Consider the following 21,691-nt stretch of genomic DNA (forward strand, 5'->3'; position numbering starts at 1 on the left):
AGACCAGTCTCTTGTGAAATACCATGGCGGGGAGGAGGGGAGTGGCTGCCATCGTGGCTCGTCTGGCCGAAGTGATGACAACGAAGAATGCCACTTTCCTAGAGAGGTGGGTCAGAGAGCATGTCACCAGGGGTTCAGGGTGTGGTCTGCTGACGGTAGAGAGAGCAGCATTAAGGTCCCATGGAGATGTGGACCTCACAACCAGTGGAAACATAATAAGCAAGCACCTCATGAAGAGCACAGAGATAGGAGTTTAAAGACAGAGGTGTCATCCACTAGCAGGAGAAAGGCGCTAAGTGCTGCCAAGTGTACTTGAATAGAGTTGATACTCCAGACCCACTGTTTTGAGGGCAAGAAGGTAGTCAAGGATGGTCATTGTGTCCCCGAAGTGCTGGTGGCAATGGGCCCACTCTATGAAGCATCTCCACTTAGAGCAGTAGCAGGTTCTGGTGGATTCCCTCTTGCTTTGGGTGAGGATCTGCCAAATCAGGGCAGAGCATGAGCACTCTACATTCGACACACATACAAATACCAGGCTGTGAGGTGAAGAATGTCCAGATTGGGATGGCACTGTCAGCCCCGACCTTGTGTAAGGAGATCCTGGAGTGTGCAGAGACAGACTGGTGGTCAGGTGGAGAGCCTCAGGAGGTTGGTGAACCAGAACTGCCAGGGCCAATAGGGAGCTATGAGGAGGTCTGTGGCCCTGTCCCAGTGAATCTTGTGAAGAACTTGTGGCAGATGGGGAATCGGAGGAAAGGCATGGTGAAGGTCACCCATCCAGGAGAGGAGGAGAGTGTCACCTCTAGTGCCCTTGCCTAGAGCTCCTCTGGAGCAAAAGAGGCAAAAAGGTCCCAGCAGAGCATACCCCACCATGCAAAGAGGTCACTGAGCATGGCATTGTGTATCAAGCCATTGTACATCACTGAGATATAGAGTTCTGCTAAGGACTAGGCAGGTGGGAGGGCCATGAAGTGGGAAGGAGAGGAACTCTATGAAGTATCTGTGGTGGATGATCTCCAGAGCCCAATTCCATGGTGATTTTGCCCCAATTGTGGGTGAATAGGACAAGACGGCCCCTGAAAATGACTTGGCATGCGGCGCTTGGCACTGAAGGAGGTTCACTGCTCTTGACACAAGCATCAAAACTGGCCCTTTGCCTGTGGTTGGGAAAGGGTCAAGGAAGCGGTCATTCCCGAGGTGAAGAAGCGAGGCCTCAGAGCACTGTTGCCAAAGTGGGAGCTTTTCCGGACACTGGTCATACATCGGGTAAGATGAGTGTGGCCACGGGAGAAAGGGTTGTTTCTGGTGTCTGTGTCAGAGGGCCAGAGCGTAGAGGCCAAGGGAACACAGCGTGGACCTCGAATCCTTGAGGGAGTGCAGGGTCTCATCCATCTTCTCCCTGAAGAGACTGGTCTCATCGAATGGGAGGTCACTGATTGTAGTTTGGACCTCTCTAGGGAAGCTGGAAGATTGGAGCCACGAATCCCTGTGCATGCCTGTGCTGGCGGCTAGTGACCAAGAGGCAGCGTTGGCTGTGTCCACCGGTCCTTGGAGGGCCACTTTGTTCACCAGCATCTGGAACTGCTCCTGGAGTTCTAGCAGAAGCTTGTCCTTGAACTCTGCTAGCCTGTCGTAGGTGTTAAAATCATACTTGGCTAGCAGAGCCGGGTAGTTTGCAACACAGAACTGCAGTCATGAGGATGAAAAGACCTTCCTGCCCATTAGGTTCAGTCTCTTGGCCTCCTTTTGGGAGGGGCGGACTTTTGCAGCTGCTGCCATGTCCGTTCTGCAGCCACCTGAATGACCAGGGAGTTGGGAGCAGGCTGGGGAAATAAGATATCAGTCTCCTTGCTCTCTCGGGTGTGGGTGCACATGAGGCTGGTGTGTGCCACACTGCATGGGCTGGTTCCAGGATGGTCTCACTGATTGAGAATGCTGCCCTGGAGAAGCCCTAAGCACTGTCGTAATTAAAAAAAGTTCTTGGAGTTATAACTTTGTAAACTCCCATGGTTAGTGAGGGCATCACTAAATGAAGACGGATAGACAAAAAAAAAAAAAAAAAAAAAAGAGTAGAGCCAATTCTAATTCTTGAAACCAGAAACTCCTAATCAAAACTGATGGAACTGTAGCTATACCTGTGTATGCTTATTTATAGGCTCATACAGCATCTTTCCAGTGCTGATCCTTGTTTCTCTTCTTGTGTTAGTAATATTTACAGCTTCAAGACCCTACACTACAAAAATAACTGTTTAAAAGGTGTTAGGTGTTTAAAAGGTCAGAAGGTGTTATAACATGGTTTATTCTTGCATGTGTGAACAGGGGAAAAAAAGTTTCAACCCCTGTCAAAGAGCCATGCTTTATCAACGGTTGTTATTGCGGTGGTTTTGTTTGCTTTGTTCACACAGACTGGGTTCATTTATTTAATTAATTAATTTTTAAATTGTGATGGGAGAAATATGGTCAGAAACCTCTGAAAGACTGACAGGTCATTTTTACATTTGTAACAAAAAGGTTAGGTGTGTTTCTGGGAGGTATATTACAGAAGGAAATGTTTTTAAACAGTCAACGGTGCTATATATAAGGCTGCAATTTTGTAATGGAGGTCACGGAATCCGTGACTTCCACAGACCTCCATGACTTCAGCCAGCGCTGGCTGGGAGCTGCAGGGTCCCCCGCTGCCTGCAGAGGCGGGAAGCTGCAGGGTACCCCCGCCGCCTGGGGTGGTGGGAGCCCCCCGCAGCTCCTGGCTGTTGCGGGTGGCAGGCAGACCTCCACTGCTCCTGGCTGGCAAGGGGGACCCCCAGGATCCCCATTTTGACATGGATATTTTTAGTAAAAGTCAGGGACAGGTCACGGACTTCCTTGAATTTTTTATTATTGCCCGTGACCTGTTTGTGACTTTTACTAAAAATATCCATGACAAAATCTTAGCCTTAGCTGTATATAAGCATTTTCTCATGATTGCTGGACCTTTTACTACCACACACACTGTTATATTCTGGTGCACGGCAAGCGCCGGTCACAGACAGTGCATAAGCTGTTCACAGTACTCTCTCCATTATACAAGGCTGTTGATCAGACGAGGAATTTTGTAGATAGTATTAGTGTAGTGTGTCAAAGTGGAGTTCACTGCGAGGCTTCAGTGGAATTCAGTGCAGCCCTATAACAGAATATTGTACCAAAAAACAGAGAGCTAAGAATTGTTGCACAACTAAGTGAGCTGTTTATCTTTAAATGTTATTAGCATCTGTTGGACAGGGTTAAAGATCAGACTCCACTTGAACAACGGGACCTGTTGATTGCAAATTCTTAACAGCCTTTGTGGTGTGTACCCAGACCAATCCTATGAAAATGCTAGAGAAAAACTCATAAACCTGGAAAAGATCCTTTGTCATTTTTGTACTAGAGACAACTCACATCTCATGTCAAACTGTAGCTGACCCTCAAAAGTTAATGCACAGTAGTAACTAGTGCATACAGAGGCAATTTACTGAATTTCAAACAACTTGAGACCATATTCTTACACCACAATTTGAGTCACAGATCAATTGAGTGAACAGAAGGCACAGAATTGATACTCATTAATTCATTTGACATGGTATTACTGTGAAAAAACAGGATTAACTTATGCACTGTCTGTCTAGTCAGACAGAGACACTGCATTTCTCAATGCCAAAAGAGAGTGCATGTATGGGGGGAGGGGTGGGAAGGATTTTTGTGCAGCTTCTCCTCTGTTTCAGTCTTAATATTTCATACCAGCAGAATTTCTAACAACTAAAACTAATCTCCATACCTTGAAAATTTAGGTGATGCAAAATTTACTGCCATGTAGAGCAACAGCTAAACAGACAGTAGAACTGAACAGAGTGATGTGGATTTACAGTCATTTTCTGAATATTTTCCAGTTATATTTGCTATAAATTCCAAGAAGATACGATCTCCCAAATTGTCATGTGTTTTTTTTTACCTAACACAAACCCACATAGCTTATGTGCTTTTTTTGTGCCTTCAGGTACATACTACACTTTAACCCTTTGGAGACTAACATGTTATAGGCCTGATCATTGCTTACAAACATAGTCCTAATGGGATTACTTGTGTAAGTAAACTTTGCTTGCAAAAGCAAGGGTTTCAGCATAAGTCCCAAGCCCAGTATGCCTATATATAATACACATCCACATCCAGGTAATCCCATTTCTCCATATTTTAAGCATTTATCGGTTAGCAGTAAAAAATGCCTGTGTTCCCTGAATTAATTTAACAATGGATACTTAGAAAATTAAAAAAAAAAAAGACATTTTGGGTAGTTAAAGCAAAAGAAATAATTATTGTTCAGAAATGCCTCCATCAGGCATCTTGTCTTGCATCCAAGGAAAATTAATTCAAGTACAACTTCAGACTAACTGATAAAATCCCAAATTAAATGCCAGCTGGACCACGGGTAATTTCTACCAGCACTGCATGCATGGAAGAGCAGATGTCTCTATGCAAAGCTGCCTCAGTAGAGGAGGCTCTATGGATCAAGAAGAGAAGAGGGAGGAAAAGAACAAACAGGGGCTGCCTTTGTACTAGAGGTCTTCTCTTTTGCTGAAGGAAAAAATGAACAAGTGACAAGCTGAAAGCTGGATTTGCATGCCTGAAAAATTAGCTTGGCTAAATTCAGGGTAACTTCTTGGCACAGCCTTTCTCACTGCAACTTATATCTGAAGGATGGGTTGGGGGATCATGGAGAAGGGCTATTAATTGTGGTCAGCTGAACTGTCAACCACAGAAATAAATCTGCTGACCAATATATGAAACCACATTTATCTATTCATTACACCCATCACTGAAAAATTATTCTATTCCCTGAAGTCAAAAATTCTTTATTGTTGATTTTAAACATCTTAGCCAGTCTCATTTTACGCAAAAAACCAAACAAATTAAAAAAAACACCAAGAAAAAAGCTCCTTTTTATAGGTCACATCTATAAGCAGCACTTTGTATTAAAGTAACTTTTTAAAATTAGCCTCCATAAGAACTGTATCTAAAAATCATCTGATAAGAAGATGGCAGTCCTATTAAAATGTGCAAGGCATATCTCTATTTAAGACAAACTGATTAAATGACGTTTGTTGCTTTATGCTTTTTTGTTACTGGCTACCTGTTTTGCAATAAACTTCTGTTTTAGAGACAGAGAAGTAACTTCTGTGGTAATAGTTCACCTTCACCTTTTGAATTTATTGCTGCATTATACCCGAAACAGCTGTGATTTTATGGATTGTGCATATGCTGAGTGTCAAGAGACCTGGGTTATATTCATAACTCTGCCACTGACTTGCTGTGAGACCTTGAACAAGTCACTTGGTCTCTGGATGCCATCTATAAAATGAGGATAATACTGTTTATCTCTCACTTTGTATGGATGCAGAGTGCTAAAATATTATCTGCAATAAAACTGGTTTCTACAAATATCTCATACTTAATAGGACATTAAAAGAAGGGTCTGGTTTATGTTCCAATATAGCAACTATGTCCCTTAGTCTAAATGAGCTAAACAGCTTGCAACTAGTGAGGATGGACGATCTAGTTGTTAGGACACTAGCCAGAGACCTGGGTTAATTCCCTGCTCCGCTAGAGAGTTCCTGTGTGACCTTGGCAAGTCATTTAAATCTCTCCGGGCCTCTCTTCCCCATGTGTATAATGGGGATAACAGCACTTCCCTACATCACAGGGGTGGTGTGAGGATAAATGTTAAAAATTGTGATGTGCTCAGGTATTACAGTAATGGGGGCCATATAAGTACCTCAAACAGATACCAGTCTACATATCACATAAGAATGCATTCAACTTGCAACGAGTCCCATTTTCCCTGTCTACATCCCCATATCATCTGCAGAACTGGGCTGTCACAGTGAATCTCTACATCAAAGCTAGCTTTAAAATATGCTGCAGAGCCACACCACTGATGACCAATATTGACTAGAAGGCAAGTTCACGAACTTTATCTACAATACATCCAAAGCACCCATTTTGGACAGAAGACAACAATTTTCTCTTACTGAGTCAGGAATTCCAACAGATGTGCTGCCATAACAGATTAGCTGAAAAATCTTTTGTTCAACAGTCTCTAGATGGTTTGGTTAATATTCTGTTTATTTAAGTTACTATATTTCCTTGTCCCACCCAACCCTTCTCCCATCCTCACCACTTTCCCCGCCCCACAATGTACAGTGAAGTTAACAAGTTTAGAACTTTGCTACATCAGTACATATAATGAGCTGTCTCCTGGCATGTGTCAGTCCAACAGGGAGTCTTTAGTCTTTGGAACTCAGTGACACTTCAGCCCCAATCAAGTAATTCCAGTGCTAGCACCTTCTTCACTAGTGGAGCGCACACTGCAAAATATATTTAATCTCACTGAAGAAATCATGGCTTAAATGGTCTCACAGAAGTGCCTGGTCTCTGTGACACACCAACTATCCCAGCATTCCCCACACACCTTGCTCACTTTAGCAGATCCTTTTGTAACCTTTTTTTAACCTTTTCCTTCCCTTTTTTTGGTGTCCCTTCCTTGCTTCTCTTCTCCCCACTCCAGTTCACAATTTCAGAAGCAGACTGGGTTGATAATTGTACTCACTAATTTGGGACCATCAGCTCAGACTCATGTCCATTACGGTCACTCCAATGGCTGTCAAGCCACCTTAGAGCTCTCTGTTCTTTTGGCTAGGCTTAGAACTATGCATCCCAGCCAGCTTTAAGATGAGAGTAAAAGCTGATACTTTAAATGAAGCCTACTCTCCTTGGATTTGTAATCACAACTGCAACAGTAAAGTGTACGTTCTTAGTGATTTAATATATGTATACTGGGGAGAGTTGGTTGTTTTAGAGTGCATCATGTCATGGGGAAAGGGGAGGTGGGTGTTCCTTGTATAGTATCTCAGACAAATAAGGGGTTGCTGCTCAATTCTTCAGGAAGGATCCAGACATGACTGAGAAGAAAGAGCTCTGCAATAGGTGACTCCCAGTTGAATGTGTCGAATCATCAGCATATTTAAATATTTTCATTGTGTCTTTTCTTTCTCTTTCACTAGGGATGTAAAATGTTAACCAATAAGCATTAGTCTTACTGGTTAACCCACCTTAACTGTTAACCCCCAGGCCGGCCAATCCGCCAGCCCCAGCGACCCTGCGCTGGCCAAAGCGGCCCAGGCCCCAGCCCCAGTCGCGCTGGCTGGTGGGATCAGCCCCAGCCGCCTAATCTGTTAACCGTTTAAACGAAATATATTTAACCATTTAAATGATTAATTTTTTAAACAGTATTTACATCCTTATCTTTCACCTGGCCCTTTCACACCAGCAAATTCCAGCAGAGTGAATCATCTAAATGATTCACCAGTACAGTAAACCCAATCAGTTTTCTAAGGGCACTAAGCTAAAACAGACAAACAAATATCATTTGTAACAAGCTGTCACTGGGGAGACTTCAAAATGATTATCTCCATTTGTCTAGGACTAATTTAAATTTCTATGGGGATTTCTATTAAATTTCTAGCCCAAGCTCAGTTGACCGGGGCGGTCAGCGGGGTCCAGCAGCAGGAGCCCCACAGATTGTGGAGTGTGGAGTAAATTTAAACTTAAATCCCTGGAAATATTCATTTTTAGGAGGGGTTTCACAAGATTTCACAATTTAGTGAAAGGGGTTTGTGGGCTGTTAAAGTTGGGAACCACTGATTTAAAGGTATGTTGTTAGACTGTATTAACTAAGGTTCTCCATCCCCCCAGGTTTCAACTAGACCAGCTAGCACATGTTAAAAGTACACACTGCCTTGGCTACACTAGACTTTAAAATGTATTTGATAAAACATTTATCCTACTCAAAACAAATCCTAAGTTATTTAGCACTCCCTGCTTCCTATACAAGATTCTTGATAAAAGTTCAGTGTCAACAAAGCTATCAAGAAACAGGTTTAAAAAATAAGATTTACATGAATGCCACCAAACTCAGACACAAATTTGAAAAATGGTAAGGCTCAATGGATTTAAGAATATTAGAGGAATATTGCTATGGGCTTTGAGTGAAACAATATCAGACATACAAAATGTCTTTGAGGATTTTAAAAAAAATCTTCTCAGTAGGGTTTTTGACAGTGTTTCTTATCTACGTGTCAAGCATTCTACTATAAAGTGCTTATAACGTGCCCTGTGTATATGTAATCCATCTAAATATAATCAATCTATATATTTTCACACCCAATGGTGTGCTATTTAACTAAATCTATAGATTTCCATTCTGAGCATGCCCCAGTAAGCACTCATTTCTCAGCATGAAAGCAATACTCAACTTGTAAAGTCTAGATTCTTGGTGGAGTTTTGTCTAATTTCCTTTGAATACTTTTTTTTCCTTTTTAATTCCTTACAGAAAGGGTATTGGACTATGGAACTCTGCCAGAGTCAACAACAGATGTACTGTGAATTAATTCAAAAGGAGTAAAAAGGATAGAGTACATGGATAGAGCTACTGGCACTAACTTGACTATTGAAACTAAAATAATGAGAAATAAGTTGATTTTTATTTCCTGGTTTTGTAAGAACAAGGCCTTACTAGGACATATGGTCTGCGCCTAGCCCTTAATGGTCTTTTATTTCAATAAGGCTTTGGTGGGGAGCTCACATCTTGACATCTCTGTGAACCTGGACTAGACCTGTTAATATTAAGTGGTTCCCCTTTACTTTGCAGCTCTTTAATGAAACACAAGATTACTGTTAAAACAATAATCTTCTCAGCAGGATTATCCACCAGTGGGGCTGACCCCAATATTGCTCATCTGTACAGTGATCAAGCAGAGGCATGGTGAAAACAACGTGTAAAAACATACCTGTCCAGGCGTTCTTTCAGGATGGGATGCTAAAAGGCTTTCTGGGAAATCTGGTTTTATTTTATAACGTTAACCAGATGCCTTCTGGAATATAAATGAAACATTTAAATCACTGCTGCTAAAGACATTTCTTGAACTTGGCTAACAGGACAAAACAGAAGCCACAGCCAGCAAACCCGTTCCCCACAAGATAAGATTACTAATGAATCACAATAGACACTGCTGCCTGGAGCATTGAGCCCTACAGTGTGTGCAAATAACCTGAATCAATACAACTGCAATGTAAAATCAGTAATTTATGCAGGAAGCCTCTGCAGAAGTGTACAAATAGCATAGAAGTTGGTCTACTGGACCTCCTATCCTTAATATGTCTATTATATGTGGGATTACTGTACAGTCTTTTACAAAGGTCTATACTTTAAATCTATTTGGAAATTAGTGTAGAACATGGTGGTAATGAAACATTATCCCCTGTACAGCAATCTGCACTGGATGAGGCCAACTTTGGTGTGACTTTTAAGGTGTTGGTTACCACCGATTTAACCCCTGGCTAACTCAAAACCTGGATGCCTCTATCTCTGAATGATATCAGGGCAGCTGTGATCAGCTGAAGCTTTGTCTACACTGAGTGTTTGTCTCAGTTCCAGAAATCAACGGTCAACCACTAAAGCAACTGCAACCCCCAGGTGTAGACAAAGAAATCCATGATTTGCACCAGTAGAGCTAACCTGTTTTTTTCCACCAGTGCAGCTACACTGGTGCTGGCTGGGATTGGGACAACTTCTCATTGCAAACAGGGCCTTAGCCACTTAGTATAAATTCTCTTCTCTCCCTCCCCTTCCCAATATCTCCCTCTGGTTTAAACCCAAACTTGTATGGTTTTCTCAGTGACATATCCTTGATTCCGGAAGGCAATTTCCCCACCTTAGCCCTGATTTGGTGATCTTCAGCTTGTGCTGAAATGCTTATCTGCTCTAAATAGCTTTGATAGGTATATTATATTACACTGTTGAATAGTCCAACATAGTTCAATTAGGTGTAACACGGTCATGCATTCTAACAAGTCTCACGCTGTTGCCCTTGTTGCTGGTCATTTTTAAATTATTGATCAACTAGCTAGTTGAGGATTATTTTCAATTTATGTTTTATACAAGACAACTGCTTGTGTTACTATTAACAGAATTATTACTGCATACTGCTGATCTCTGATACTGGTTGAAGGTCACAGTGCACGATTCTTTAGGTACTACCACATTACATAAAAACAGGTCAAATCTGTAGGGAAAGCTCTGGTGATTATGTAGGGTGCAAACCCCTCCACTTTGCACAGCCTCTTGGTCACATAGATCAAAGGGGCTGGAGATGGGAAGATTTTGGAAACTACAGCAATAAGTAAAAAGAAAAGGAGTACTTCTGGCACCTTAGAAACTAACCAATTTATTTGAGCATAAGCTTTTGTGAGCTACAGCTCACTTCATCAGATGCCACCTCCCATCCCCCTTTCCCATCTGGTTTATTGGATATTCCAAGATCTTGGTTGTGCCAAACACTCACATCCAAGAAAGAGAGGAGACAGGTTATTTGGCCAGTGGAAATAGACTGACTCAAACAGTGGCATAAATGATGTAATCAAGGTACCATACTCTACTTTTTTTTTTTAAACAGGTAAGCAATAAATTGAAATGAGGGGTTTTTTTAATTATTAAATTCAACTGAGCTTGCACTTCCATTCCAAAGCCTCATTTTAGGCCATTTATAATTTTCCTGAAAAGCGCACACACGGATTACGAGCTGAAAATTTCTCAGGTATTGATTTCAGACTAGAAGTCGTCTTAGTTTTTAAAATCACCTACATCAAAATCCATTCAGCATTTCTTGAGAATGAACACAAAAATGTGCAGTGTCAATTTCATGGGTTTTCTTTTTCAATTTAGATCATACATAAACATCTTGGTTTTAAAAGTTTCATACGGAACTTATGTATTGCTTGAAATCATAAATGAGGACTAGCACATTTACCTCATTTGAAGAAATCTGGATGCCAGATTGAGACACTCATATTTAAAAATAGTTTTATAAGCAAGCAAAGTTGGGTCTTCTCCTTGCTTAACTTCAGAAAGACATAGCTGTGGTTTATGGGTGCAAGAATTTTAAATACAACACAACAGCATATACAACTGCATGTTGTTTCTCAAACTGATTATTACGTTTATAAAATTAAACAAGGTAAAAACACAAATAAAAACATGTGCATGTGTTTCCTGAAGAGATGCACAAGAAATGTATGTAAAGATCACTGCTGAATGCCAATCCTTCCATGAAACAATATCCCTCCTTAACTTTTAAATGTACTACATACCAAGCAGATTACACGATTAAAAAAAGCTACTGGTATAAGTATTATTATTGTGTGTATTGTGGTCACACAAATTGCTGGTACGATTATGATGGGTCCCATGCTTCCTCTTCTTGGGGTGGGGTGGTGGGGCGGTTCATGGCGCAGTTTCCTGTCCCTGAACTTGGGATCTACTGTCCCACTAGTAACCCAGAGAAGTGTAGTGGAGCGGGAGGGACCTGGGTCAGCCCTCTACTCCGGGTCCCAACACTTGAACTAGTGCTTCCTTCCCCTGGGCTACTTCCCTCTCCTGCTCTTCAGCTTGTGGGGCTTCCTGCCCTCTCTCTCTGCACAAGCCAGGTGTCTCTTTACCTAGAGTCTTGGTCTTCTAGCCAGTCACAGCACTTCTCCAAACTCTCCTCTACTTCAACTCCTCCAAACTGCTCTCTGCTCCAACTCCTTCCCCTAGCTGATTGAAGCAGGGGATTTTTAATCAGGTGACTAGCTACAGGTGCTCTAATTGGCTTCAGGGGCTTTTCATTAATCTATAGAAACCCTTCTTCCCTCTACAGGGAATAAGGCTTCTCCTCATCCTGGGACTTACATATCTCTCTTATATCATTCTCCTGCTGCCTTCTGGCCCTGCTATATCACAGGTGTTTTACATAGCGCTGATCAAAAGCCCATTAAAATCAATTAAAAGACTCCCATTCACATCACCAGGCTTTTGGTCAGCCCCATAATGTCTAAAAGCTGCTGAACTTTTAAAATTATACCAGTGTGAATAGGTATGACCTTAAATAATTTTAAAAACTAAGCAGGTTTGACCTGCTTACCTCTAGAAAGGTAACACCAGAGAACACGTTGACAGCCATCCACCTTTTTGTGTGTGTTTTTACTATTTTGAAAAATGTCAAATATTTGATATGTTACCAGGTGGTTTTAGTGACAACTACTCTGCTTCTGCTTTGTTATATGTAACCTGAGTTGAATATATATTTTTCATTCATTGGGGCATCAGTGAATAAAACTACACAAAAATCACTAGCCTAGAATCAGACTGGCATGATGTAGGCAGTGGTATTGTGAAATCCCATAAGCTAAGGCTAAACAAAGCTGGGACCCAACACTATTTGGATGGGAGATCTCTCTGGAACAAACACACTTTCATGCACCAGACTACAACAATCAGTTGTTTTCCAATGACATCACATCCTGTAGTTTTGGCAGCAGTTGTCCGACTGCCTTAGACCTCATTTTAACATTGTGACATTTAACAAATATTATACATTTTGAATATTAATACAATGTAAAAAGTGAAGTTTAATCACAGAGTCAAGAAATTCAGAATCCAGGTTCCCATAGCAACCTAACTCTGCTCTTATGTAATGGCATTTCATTAGGGCCTTTTACTACGTAATCACAGAGTTTTGGGTAGTTATTCAACAAATAATACAGCACAACAATAATGCAAAGAATTGCAGTTTATTCTCTAATCAAAAATGCACATATGTAGGCTTTGAAAAATCCACTTGTCCTTCTAGAAGTGGTGAGTAGAAAACTAACCCTAGCCAGTAATGAGTCCTCTGCCAAAAATTTCAGCAGAACTTTAAGTTGAATAAAGCTCATATCTAGACTTGGGCCATCATGAGTAGAGTGGGGGAAGCTTTGGAATCACTCTCAGGGAGAGAAACTAAAATCATAGGCTGAGGAAAAGATGGTGTAGTGGAGATCTCCTTCCATGTTGGCAGCCAAGAGACAGGTGGAGGAGTAGTTATGCACTGCCAATATTTTACCAAGGGAATCTCTCAGAAATTTTCTCCTTTAACTTATGATAAATTCTGTGTAATAGGGGTTCAGGCACCTGCAGAAGAAAGTGGTAAGAAAAAGTGCACATATTTGTTTATTTTTCTATCAAACCTAAACCCTTTATGACCCAAGAGGGAGACAAAACTACATGGAAAATTTATATTTAGTGCACTGGAAATGTTTGCACTTTGATTCTGAAAAATGTACTGAGGTACCAGTATAACAGAGTATTCAACAGCTACAACATGAAATGTAATTTTTATTTTTGCTTTAACTGGAGAATGGAGAGAGGCTTTGTGAAAGACCTTTTAGCATGGTCCAGGAATATCCCCCTGCCTGAACTCTTTGAAAATATCTGATGTAGTGCTCTTCAGTTTGGTGTGTTTTATGAGCCCAAGGCAGGATGTGTTAACAGTATCCAGAGATAATGTAAACTAAGATAACCATCTCAACACCCCCCCCTCAATCTGATGGCAGAATACTAACAAGGGCTTGTGCCCCCCCTCTCTGGGGAGGGGCAGAGTAGCAGAGATCACTCTCCTTGCCTGAGGGAGGAGTTGCAGGAAAGAAAGGAAGCTCCTTCTCCTTGCCAGAAGCCAGGAAAAAAGGAAAGTGAGGACTTAAATTTATCAGCCTGTGAAGGTCTAATATGACAAATGAAGGCCCCAGACAGGTACATGGACAGCACCAGAGTATGAATTCCAGAACTCTTTGCCTTTATTACATTGAAAAAGGGGAAAGGGGAGGAGAAGCTAACTACAGCATCACCAAGGGATCTGTCAACACTTCCCAGCCCCATATCTTTCATATCAGCCTCTAGCTAGTAGGGGGTCACGCATTTTTTTAAGCCTGAGACATGTAACATTTTGTATTATTGCAGAGATCTGCTATGACCCTATAACATTGCCCACACATGATGGGACAGTTTTAATATTGCTATTGGAACCTTCACTTTCAGTCATGCAAGTCAGAATATTCAAACATCAGCTTTAACACTGTTTTCTCATCTTTTGGACCAGAAATCTCACTGATGAGATAATTTAAAAAACAGCTTCAAAGTTGGTTGGTTTGTTTGCTAGTAAATGTGAAGTAATTTTTTTCTTCTTATGTTCATTACCAGCCCTCGGAAACGTGAAACTGAAACCTTTTTCCTTATCGAAGTTTCCTCAATTGTGTGCATACACTGATTTGTTTTTGTGGGGTTGCTTATGATAAGTAATTAGCAGTTACCACTGAAGGATTTATTTTAAAGAAAAAGTTACAGAAAAAGCTAGCAGCAGTTCCCACTTACGTTGGTATCTTGAAGCTTATATATTGGGCAGAGGAGCATAAAAGCACCTACTTCACACTGTAATATGGTTTTATATATATAAATCTATTAAAGAGAGAAGAGGAAATTCAACCCTGATGTAACTATTGAAAGAAAGCCACTGTAAGCATGAATTCGGCCCATATATTTTTCTTTCATTAAGTTTCCAGGACACATGATAGGTAGAAAATGGAAGAACAAGTAGTTAAGACTTGACAGTGCAAAATTTAAGTACCAACAGCATTTTCTTGAAGCTACAGTATGAAACTGCCTTTCTATTGTAAAGAGCTGACAAGCATGTCTTGTATGTGCACTGTACGCCTATCTCTACAAGAGATAGTTCAAGGCTAAAGTTCTGCACAAACATATTACCCAGTCATAAATTTAAGAGCATGCAGGGTATTTGCTGAGTCATGCGTGATCTAATAATGTTGGCTGTGAAGAGTACCCTATTAAATTACAGTCAAAGGCATAAACAAGAGATGATGAAACCCAATTAACTGAAGTGCTAAGAGAACTGAAAGAAAAACAAAAATATGGCAACAAAATGTTTCTCCATTTATATGTATTAAAAGAACATTTCTAGGCATTCAAAAGGCAAGCCACTAACACAGACAAATATTTTCTGCAAACCAAATCACAAGGCGCTTTTACTCAAGTCCAACCCAGTGAGGTGTTTAGTGTCCTCAGGTCCCATTGAAATCAACGGGGGTTGAAGGATTTGACACTTTGCAGGTATGGGACCTTGGTGCAGGGACACTGTCTTTATTGAATAATACATACACGGGTAAACTTTTTTTAATTCCTTTATACTGAGACTGTCTCAAAACTCTACTTCCACCCACATGTAGATGATGTTCCAAACTTTTCTCCATTGACTGCTCTTGTTCAAATGGCTGCACTAACAGAACATAGTGCCACTAACACCAAAGATAATGCAATGGTGGTCCTGGGTCATAGACACATGGACAGGCTAGCAAGAAGCCATCTGTAGAGACTTACTTTGTAAACAATTTTAAAGAAAAAATGAGTAGCTTTTTTTTATAAGTTTCTTTCTAACACAGAAACTCATTCAAACTCCAGGACAGTTTCTAATTCTCACCTAAAACCTTAGAGCCATACTGTGTATTTCAGTGTGCAACTTGCACATCCATTGCCTTTCATTGAGAGTTGTGCATGTGTATGTGAGAGCAGAATTTAGTCCTTAAAAGTTTAATGCAACTGTTTGTGAACAAGGAGCTATGCTACAGAAAGCGTCCTTGGAAGTTGATTTTGCTAGCTACTCAAAAGCAGCCATCCTCCATCACATGTAATACTATACCACTTTCAACAGAAATGATGACAAAGGTGCCAATTCTACCTGGCTATTTCTTAAGACAATAAATGGGCTGATTCAGAACTTTAAGATGTAGTTATTATTTAAAGAAGGCTCTGAAGGCAGATGTGAATTTATAAAGGCACCACGTCATCTAAGGCAGTTTTTCTGCCCTCCATATGCAAATTCAGTGCAGCAAAGCTGGGGATTTACCCATCTCTCTATGGCAGAAAGAATTACTTCCCCTCCTCCACCGGCAAATGTCATCCAACACACCTGACATCTGTTTAAGACAGCAGAAGAAGCTGTTTCTTTTGGAGCATAAGAAACTCAAATATGCTTTTAAAGAATCAAAAGCCTAGGGACAATGCCAGGCTCTCTAGTGGCACAGAGAACATAACCATGTAAGTTACTGAATTTCTCTCCAAGTTCTTAGCAACAGCTTTCCTGCCAGCATCTTACCTCTTAGTACCGACTTGAGGTTCAGCTTGGCTTGGCGATGCAGATCCTCCACACAAGGCGGCCTCGTGGAGGGCAGGAACACATTTTCCTGCTGGTGCCAGGGAGCAGTATAATGGACTGTCCATCTACTTTCTTCATCTAGGTTGGAGACAGCTGCAAAGAGAGAGAATGTAATGCACAAATTAAATGCAGCTGAATGAGGACTTTGAATAAATGGTAGGGAGGAGTGGGAACTGAGGATACTAATATAAAAACAGACTGGGGTTCTTCAGCAATTCCATTGACCTTAATAGGATAACACTAGCTTTACACCATTATGAGTGAGAGCAGAGTCTGGCCCACTGCCTTTACACATCACAGCATCACACATTGGTCACATACTGGCCAGGCCACAATAGTAACTTTGCAGGATCCCAATGGCCACACCTTACTTGCCAATACATTTGCATAACAATATATTAAAATAAAACACTTCTCAAGTTCAAAATTCTTTAAAAACATTATCTAGTAATAAATCAACTACTTAATTAACAAAAGTACAGCACCATAATATTTACTTATAATTTATCTTCCCTGAGAGACAGACCTTAGTTGTTGTCTAAAGTTTGCTATCAATATAAACTTTTGTGGTTGAACAGTCTTACCCCTCACTCTGTAGGGACAGAAAAAGGGCAGTTGAGGTATCACCCCTCCAGCAGCATTTGTCCTTCAGAGCACATACTGTGCATCCAAATCTCCAAAGCAAAAAACTACAGCTGTGCCTGTCTCCCAAGCACCTGTTATGCTGACTCAACCAAACTGTGCTGGTCACCTAACTGATCTCCATCCTCTTCTCCCTGTTTCCAAGTTTTCATTACCTCTCTTGTTGCAGCTGGGAATAGCATTTAAATCACGCAGCTCCTACCTCAGTATATATCGCAACACCACCTAGCACTGTATCATTATTAAGCATTAGAAATGTAATGCCTTGTATAATGGCGCAGATGCTGTACAGGCTATGAAGCACAGCGTGAAGGTGACAGCTTCCTTACATCTGAAAAGTGACAGATTTCATTACAGCACACTGCCTAGAAGAATAATTTCAATTGTAAAATAATTGCATTGATTAGTTAAACAAAGTAAAGGAACTCACAAATTAACTTCAGAATCTCAGTACAACAGAATGCTACAAGAAATGCAGTAAAAGACGACTCATTTTTGGAGGCTTTTAACTGAATTTCCTTGTGGTTTTCTGTCAGATCTTTTTATAAGTGTTTTCATAATAGTTTGTTGCACTGTTCATTTGCTCACAAATTTGCCTGGCCATGTGGCCTGGCCCCTCCCCTCTTGTACCTACTTTCATTGTACTGGATGTGATAGAAAACACCTCATGCAGCAGGGCAGACAATGCTGACATGGTGTATGGCTGCATTCTCTGTCCTTGCTAATCAGAGGTCAAATCCAAATGATAATGAACAGACAAGTCACTCAGTATCTGATCACAATATCAATCATCCTAGAATTATAGGAAACAAAAGGTTCAACTGACTGACTTACCAGGAAAGAACCCCTCCCCCTGGCATTCACCTTACAAAATAAGAGAAGAAGACAGACACCAGCCATATTACTGCACAACTCTACTCAATGCCATACTAAGAGAACCCTATTGCTTATCTAGAGCATAATTAAAACCACCAAGATGTGCTACACACACTCAGATGGCCAGATCAATCTCAACTAACCTGTCTCAGAGGAGTAAATCTCACCAGCTAAATATGCAAGTAAATCAAGTATCTCAATGATTTTTTAAAAAGTTTATGACTACAGTGATATTACACAATGAAACAGGACCACAAATTTCTACACATGTTCAGCAGTTGTACAGCTGGGACTACCAGAAGATGTTAGAGTAATACCTCGGCATGCAATAATGATATATACACAGAGCAGCAAGTTACACAAAGAGGCTTTCAAATCTCATAATCAAACAGCTTACATTAAATGAAAAAGTTTTGCTTCTTCAAAGCCATTTAGAGGGACAAAGAAAATCAAAGTAAGTTAACACTCACTCACTCTTACAAAGAAGCAGATGCTCAGGAACATTGCCTTCCATAACGCTGCCTCTGCACATTTTGAAACAGTGAAAGAGAAATGTACAGATTTTCCGACAAGGGTTTCTATAAAGTATAGATACATATTGAGCTTTCCTACCAAAACTCCAACAACTTTCCAGAAAGAAAACTTGCATGCACACAACTACTTACTCTTCTTCTTGAAAAGTTTAATTAAAGATTTCAGCTTTGTGTTGATGAATACCACCATTTCCAAGGTGTCTATCTGTGGTCCTGGAGTTTAGATCCCATAGAAAACAGGAGCAACAAGCAGGTGGCTGGTTTTCAATTTGTACTTGCCAAAGCTTTGCAAACCCTACTAACTTTGTCTCTTCCTACACCCGTTCCCCCCTCCTGCCCCCCCTTCGTTTTGCACAACAGTGAGGTTGGCCTTATTGTCCTGGCAGTTAGAAACCATTAACAATCCTTGAACCTGAACGCCTTCTTCTGAAACATAATCCTGGGGGCTGGGAGCAGCTAGTTACAACTTGTGAAGGAAGGAAAACAGAAAGCCAATCGTTCATATTTGCATTGAACCAAGATCAGGCTTTTTAACTCAATGCTCGTTCATCCAATTCACTCTCCAGCAAATCAAGTTTTCCTCTCCTGGTTTCACTCTACCACAAACAGTGACAATTGTAGATAATTTCTGTTTTCACTACTCTGACAGGATCTTCCAAAATCCTTCACAGTGTACCAGAGAGAAAAGTGGATACTTTCATGTCCATCCTTTGTATAGCCCAGGCTACTTGTGAGTATACGGAATTTGAACTGGCTGGGACAGTGAGGCTTTCAACTATTGTTTCCCAAACACGCCCCCAATCCCTTCCTCCTATTCCATAGGCAACATTTATGAGTAGAAAGGCTCTACAACTGAATCTCCATGGAGCTGTAAATGAGGGCTGCATTCTCGTGTAAATCAGGATGCACTTCTTTCCCACCTCTCTTCCCTTCCCCCCGCCCCGCCCCTTTCTAATGTCCCAAGACCTGCATTTTAATTGTCCCCATCACAGAATTCTTCTTCGCATTTCCTTGCTCTCAAAATACTTTTCCCCGCCCCTTACAATTACAATAATGGAAACAGCCCAGCAATCTTACATGTTGAATTTCATTCAGTCACATGCTGAGCTATCCTGATTGGGATCAACTTGGAAACTCCATTAATAAAATTAATAATAAGCTAATCAAATGATTTCTGTCGAATAAAGAAACTATAATTCAACAAATGATACCAGTACAAGATCCTGACCCGAAAAGGCTTTTTGAAATACACTTTCACCTCATGACTTTAAATATTCCTGTACATAAGCACATCTACTTTTATATTTAGAAGTGAATTACTATTTTACTGAAGTTAAAGAGCAAATGGTAAGTGCCCCATCAATCCGCTCAGCAGGGCATGCCCCTCACACAATGCCAAGATTCAAGAAGCAAGTCCTCCTTTACAAAGCAAGGCTCCGCAACTGCCTTGGGTTAACAATGAAAGGGTTCTTCTTTGGGGGAAAAGAAATAGCAGCAGCAGGGGTCTCAGTCTGCCCCAAAAGCTGCCGCAAGTTCTAGCCTTTGCAGTGCAGCATGCAGAAGCAGGTGTTCTTGAGAAGCATCCAATTCCCAGCCCCGCTAGTTTATCTCAGAATCACAACTGTGCAGAATGGAAGTGATAACATTTTGAATTCATACATTGCCTCTCAGCTGAAAGGGCCCCATAGTGCTTTACAAACAAGTGTGTTTAATATCACAGCCACCACTGGGAGCAGGTCCCAGAGGCACTCTGTCTGGCTCACCACTGAGGCAGTCAGAACATCCTGGAAGAGAACACACCAGAGTGGCAAGTGCTTCAGTGCTTGAAAGGATGCTGCATGCTTTTCCCCCAGGCTGGCTTCCACCCCACAGCTGATACAAAAAAGGGCCAGATGTGGCCTTGAACTTTTTCAGCCTCTCTCTGGGGAACGTAGCACTACCAGCGATACTGTGGCTCCCCAATATCCCTTTGTTTGCCAGACGCGCAAGGACATGGACTGAGGCTTCCTCTTGTGTACATGCAAGGTGCCCTCCACCCTTGCTCACCTGTGCAGGGCCAGCCACATTCTAGCCCTACATGAATAACCACCACTAGAAATGCAGCCACCTAAGGGGTGAAGGCAAGAGTTGGACAGACAACCAACATACAGCACATACGAAACAGGTGGACTTACAAGTGCCCGGTCCTCGGTTGTCAAGGTACTGATAAACTGCATGGTACTTATTTTACCTGCCATGGAAGGATGAAGGGGCTGAGCAAACTTTCTGTGATTTCAAGCAAGGGTACACTGATTTGCTGGTAAACATATGCTTCTGGAGGGGTAGTTGAGAGTAAAAAGAGGGAGAGAGGTAAGCGAGAGAAACAAATTATACTAGTAAAAGCTTGGCTTTGCCTGTATAGCTCTATCTACACAAGTGACTTCTGCTAGCACAGCTATATCCGTCAGGAATCGATATAGTTTGCTACTCCCCTGACCAATAGAGTTAAGCTGGCAGAAGTCTGAAGTGTAGACCCTGGCCTAGGTACTGGACCAAATCTAGATTAACTACGTAACATATGAATTATCTTATTTATTATCTGATGGTGGAAGGAAAATGAGTCCATGGTCTCAGTCCTGTTCCTCAAGAACAAGTATCCACATCCCTGGAAATAACCACCATTATCAGTGGCACCCTTGTTGGCAGTCTCTGCAGAGACATTAAGGACTGAATAAGCCTGGAGATTCAACACCATACCACCACCCCAGACTCTCCAAAAGCACATCAGCAGCGGGACAGTGTCATGAAGCTTATATTGTCACTGCCTATGCTGTTCCTGTCCTATAGATAAAGGATTTCAGTTTCCAAATCCAGCACATTTCATTAATAGTAAATGCAACTATAAAGCAGAGGGGGAAAAGCTATAACTGCCCCACCCCATTCATGTTTGTAATGAAACTCTAACACCCAAGCTTAAGCATCCAAATATGGATTTGGGGGCTGGGTGGGGGGATGAGGGAGAATCCTTGGAAAATTTTGAATTCCTTCATTCGAGCTGCCATATGTCTTCAATAAGCATAAGGTTCCTCTCATAACTACCTCTGATCGGGAAGGCTCCGGCGTGACAGAAGGTCTATGTCTCAACCTCACTTACACAAAGTAACCTCTGTGACATTCCCAGTCTCCAGTCATCCTTGGAAGTAAGATTCTGGACCTTTCCCACAAATCTTGACCTCCAAAATTACAACACAGTCAACCACTGCAATCCGTCATATAAACATGCTTCTTCCCCAGATGGATACTTAGTGGCTTCTGTGAACTTAGTATATTGTATCAGTCTAGACTAGTGATACTCAGACCGCAGTGGTTCAGGAGCCAAATTAGTCATCAACATTACCCAAAAGAGCCACAGTAGAGTGAATTCATTGTTTCATTTACCATAGTACCATATATTCATATTTGACAGTATGACAGGAGATATATTTTGTATGTATTCTCACAGCAAAATGACTG

General features: G+C 41.3%; 1 protein-coding gene across 6 annotated transcripts in view; it reads right to left on the reverse strand.

The window, feature by feature from the left end:
- The window catches only part of NHSL1 (NHS like 1), a 265,999-nt gene that overhangs the window by 52,796 nt on the left and 191,512 nt on the right, over positions 1–21,691 (reverse strand). For 5 of the 6 annotated variants that reach the window (XM_084622655.1, XM_084622654.1, XM_084622657.1 and 2 more), the window contains one exon: positions 16,089–16,241. In XM_084622655.1, coding sequence (XP_084478781.1) covers positions 16,089–16,241 — 153 coding nt within the window. Of the gene's footprint in view, positions 1–16,088; positions 16,242–18,331; positions 19,009–21,691 lie in introns of those variants that run through there. The other variant, XM_084622658.1, reaches the window with a different exon arrangement.

Source organism: Lepidochelys olivacea (genome assembly GCF_965140295.1).
Source record: "Lepidochelys olivacea isolate rLepOli2 genome assembly, chromosome: 3".
Lineage (NCBI taxonomy): Eukaryota > Metazoa > Chordata > Testudines > Cheloniidae > Lepidochelys > Lepidochelys olivacea.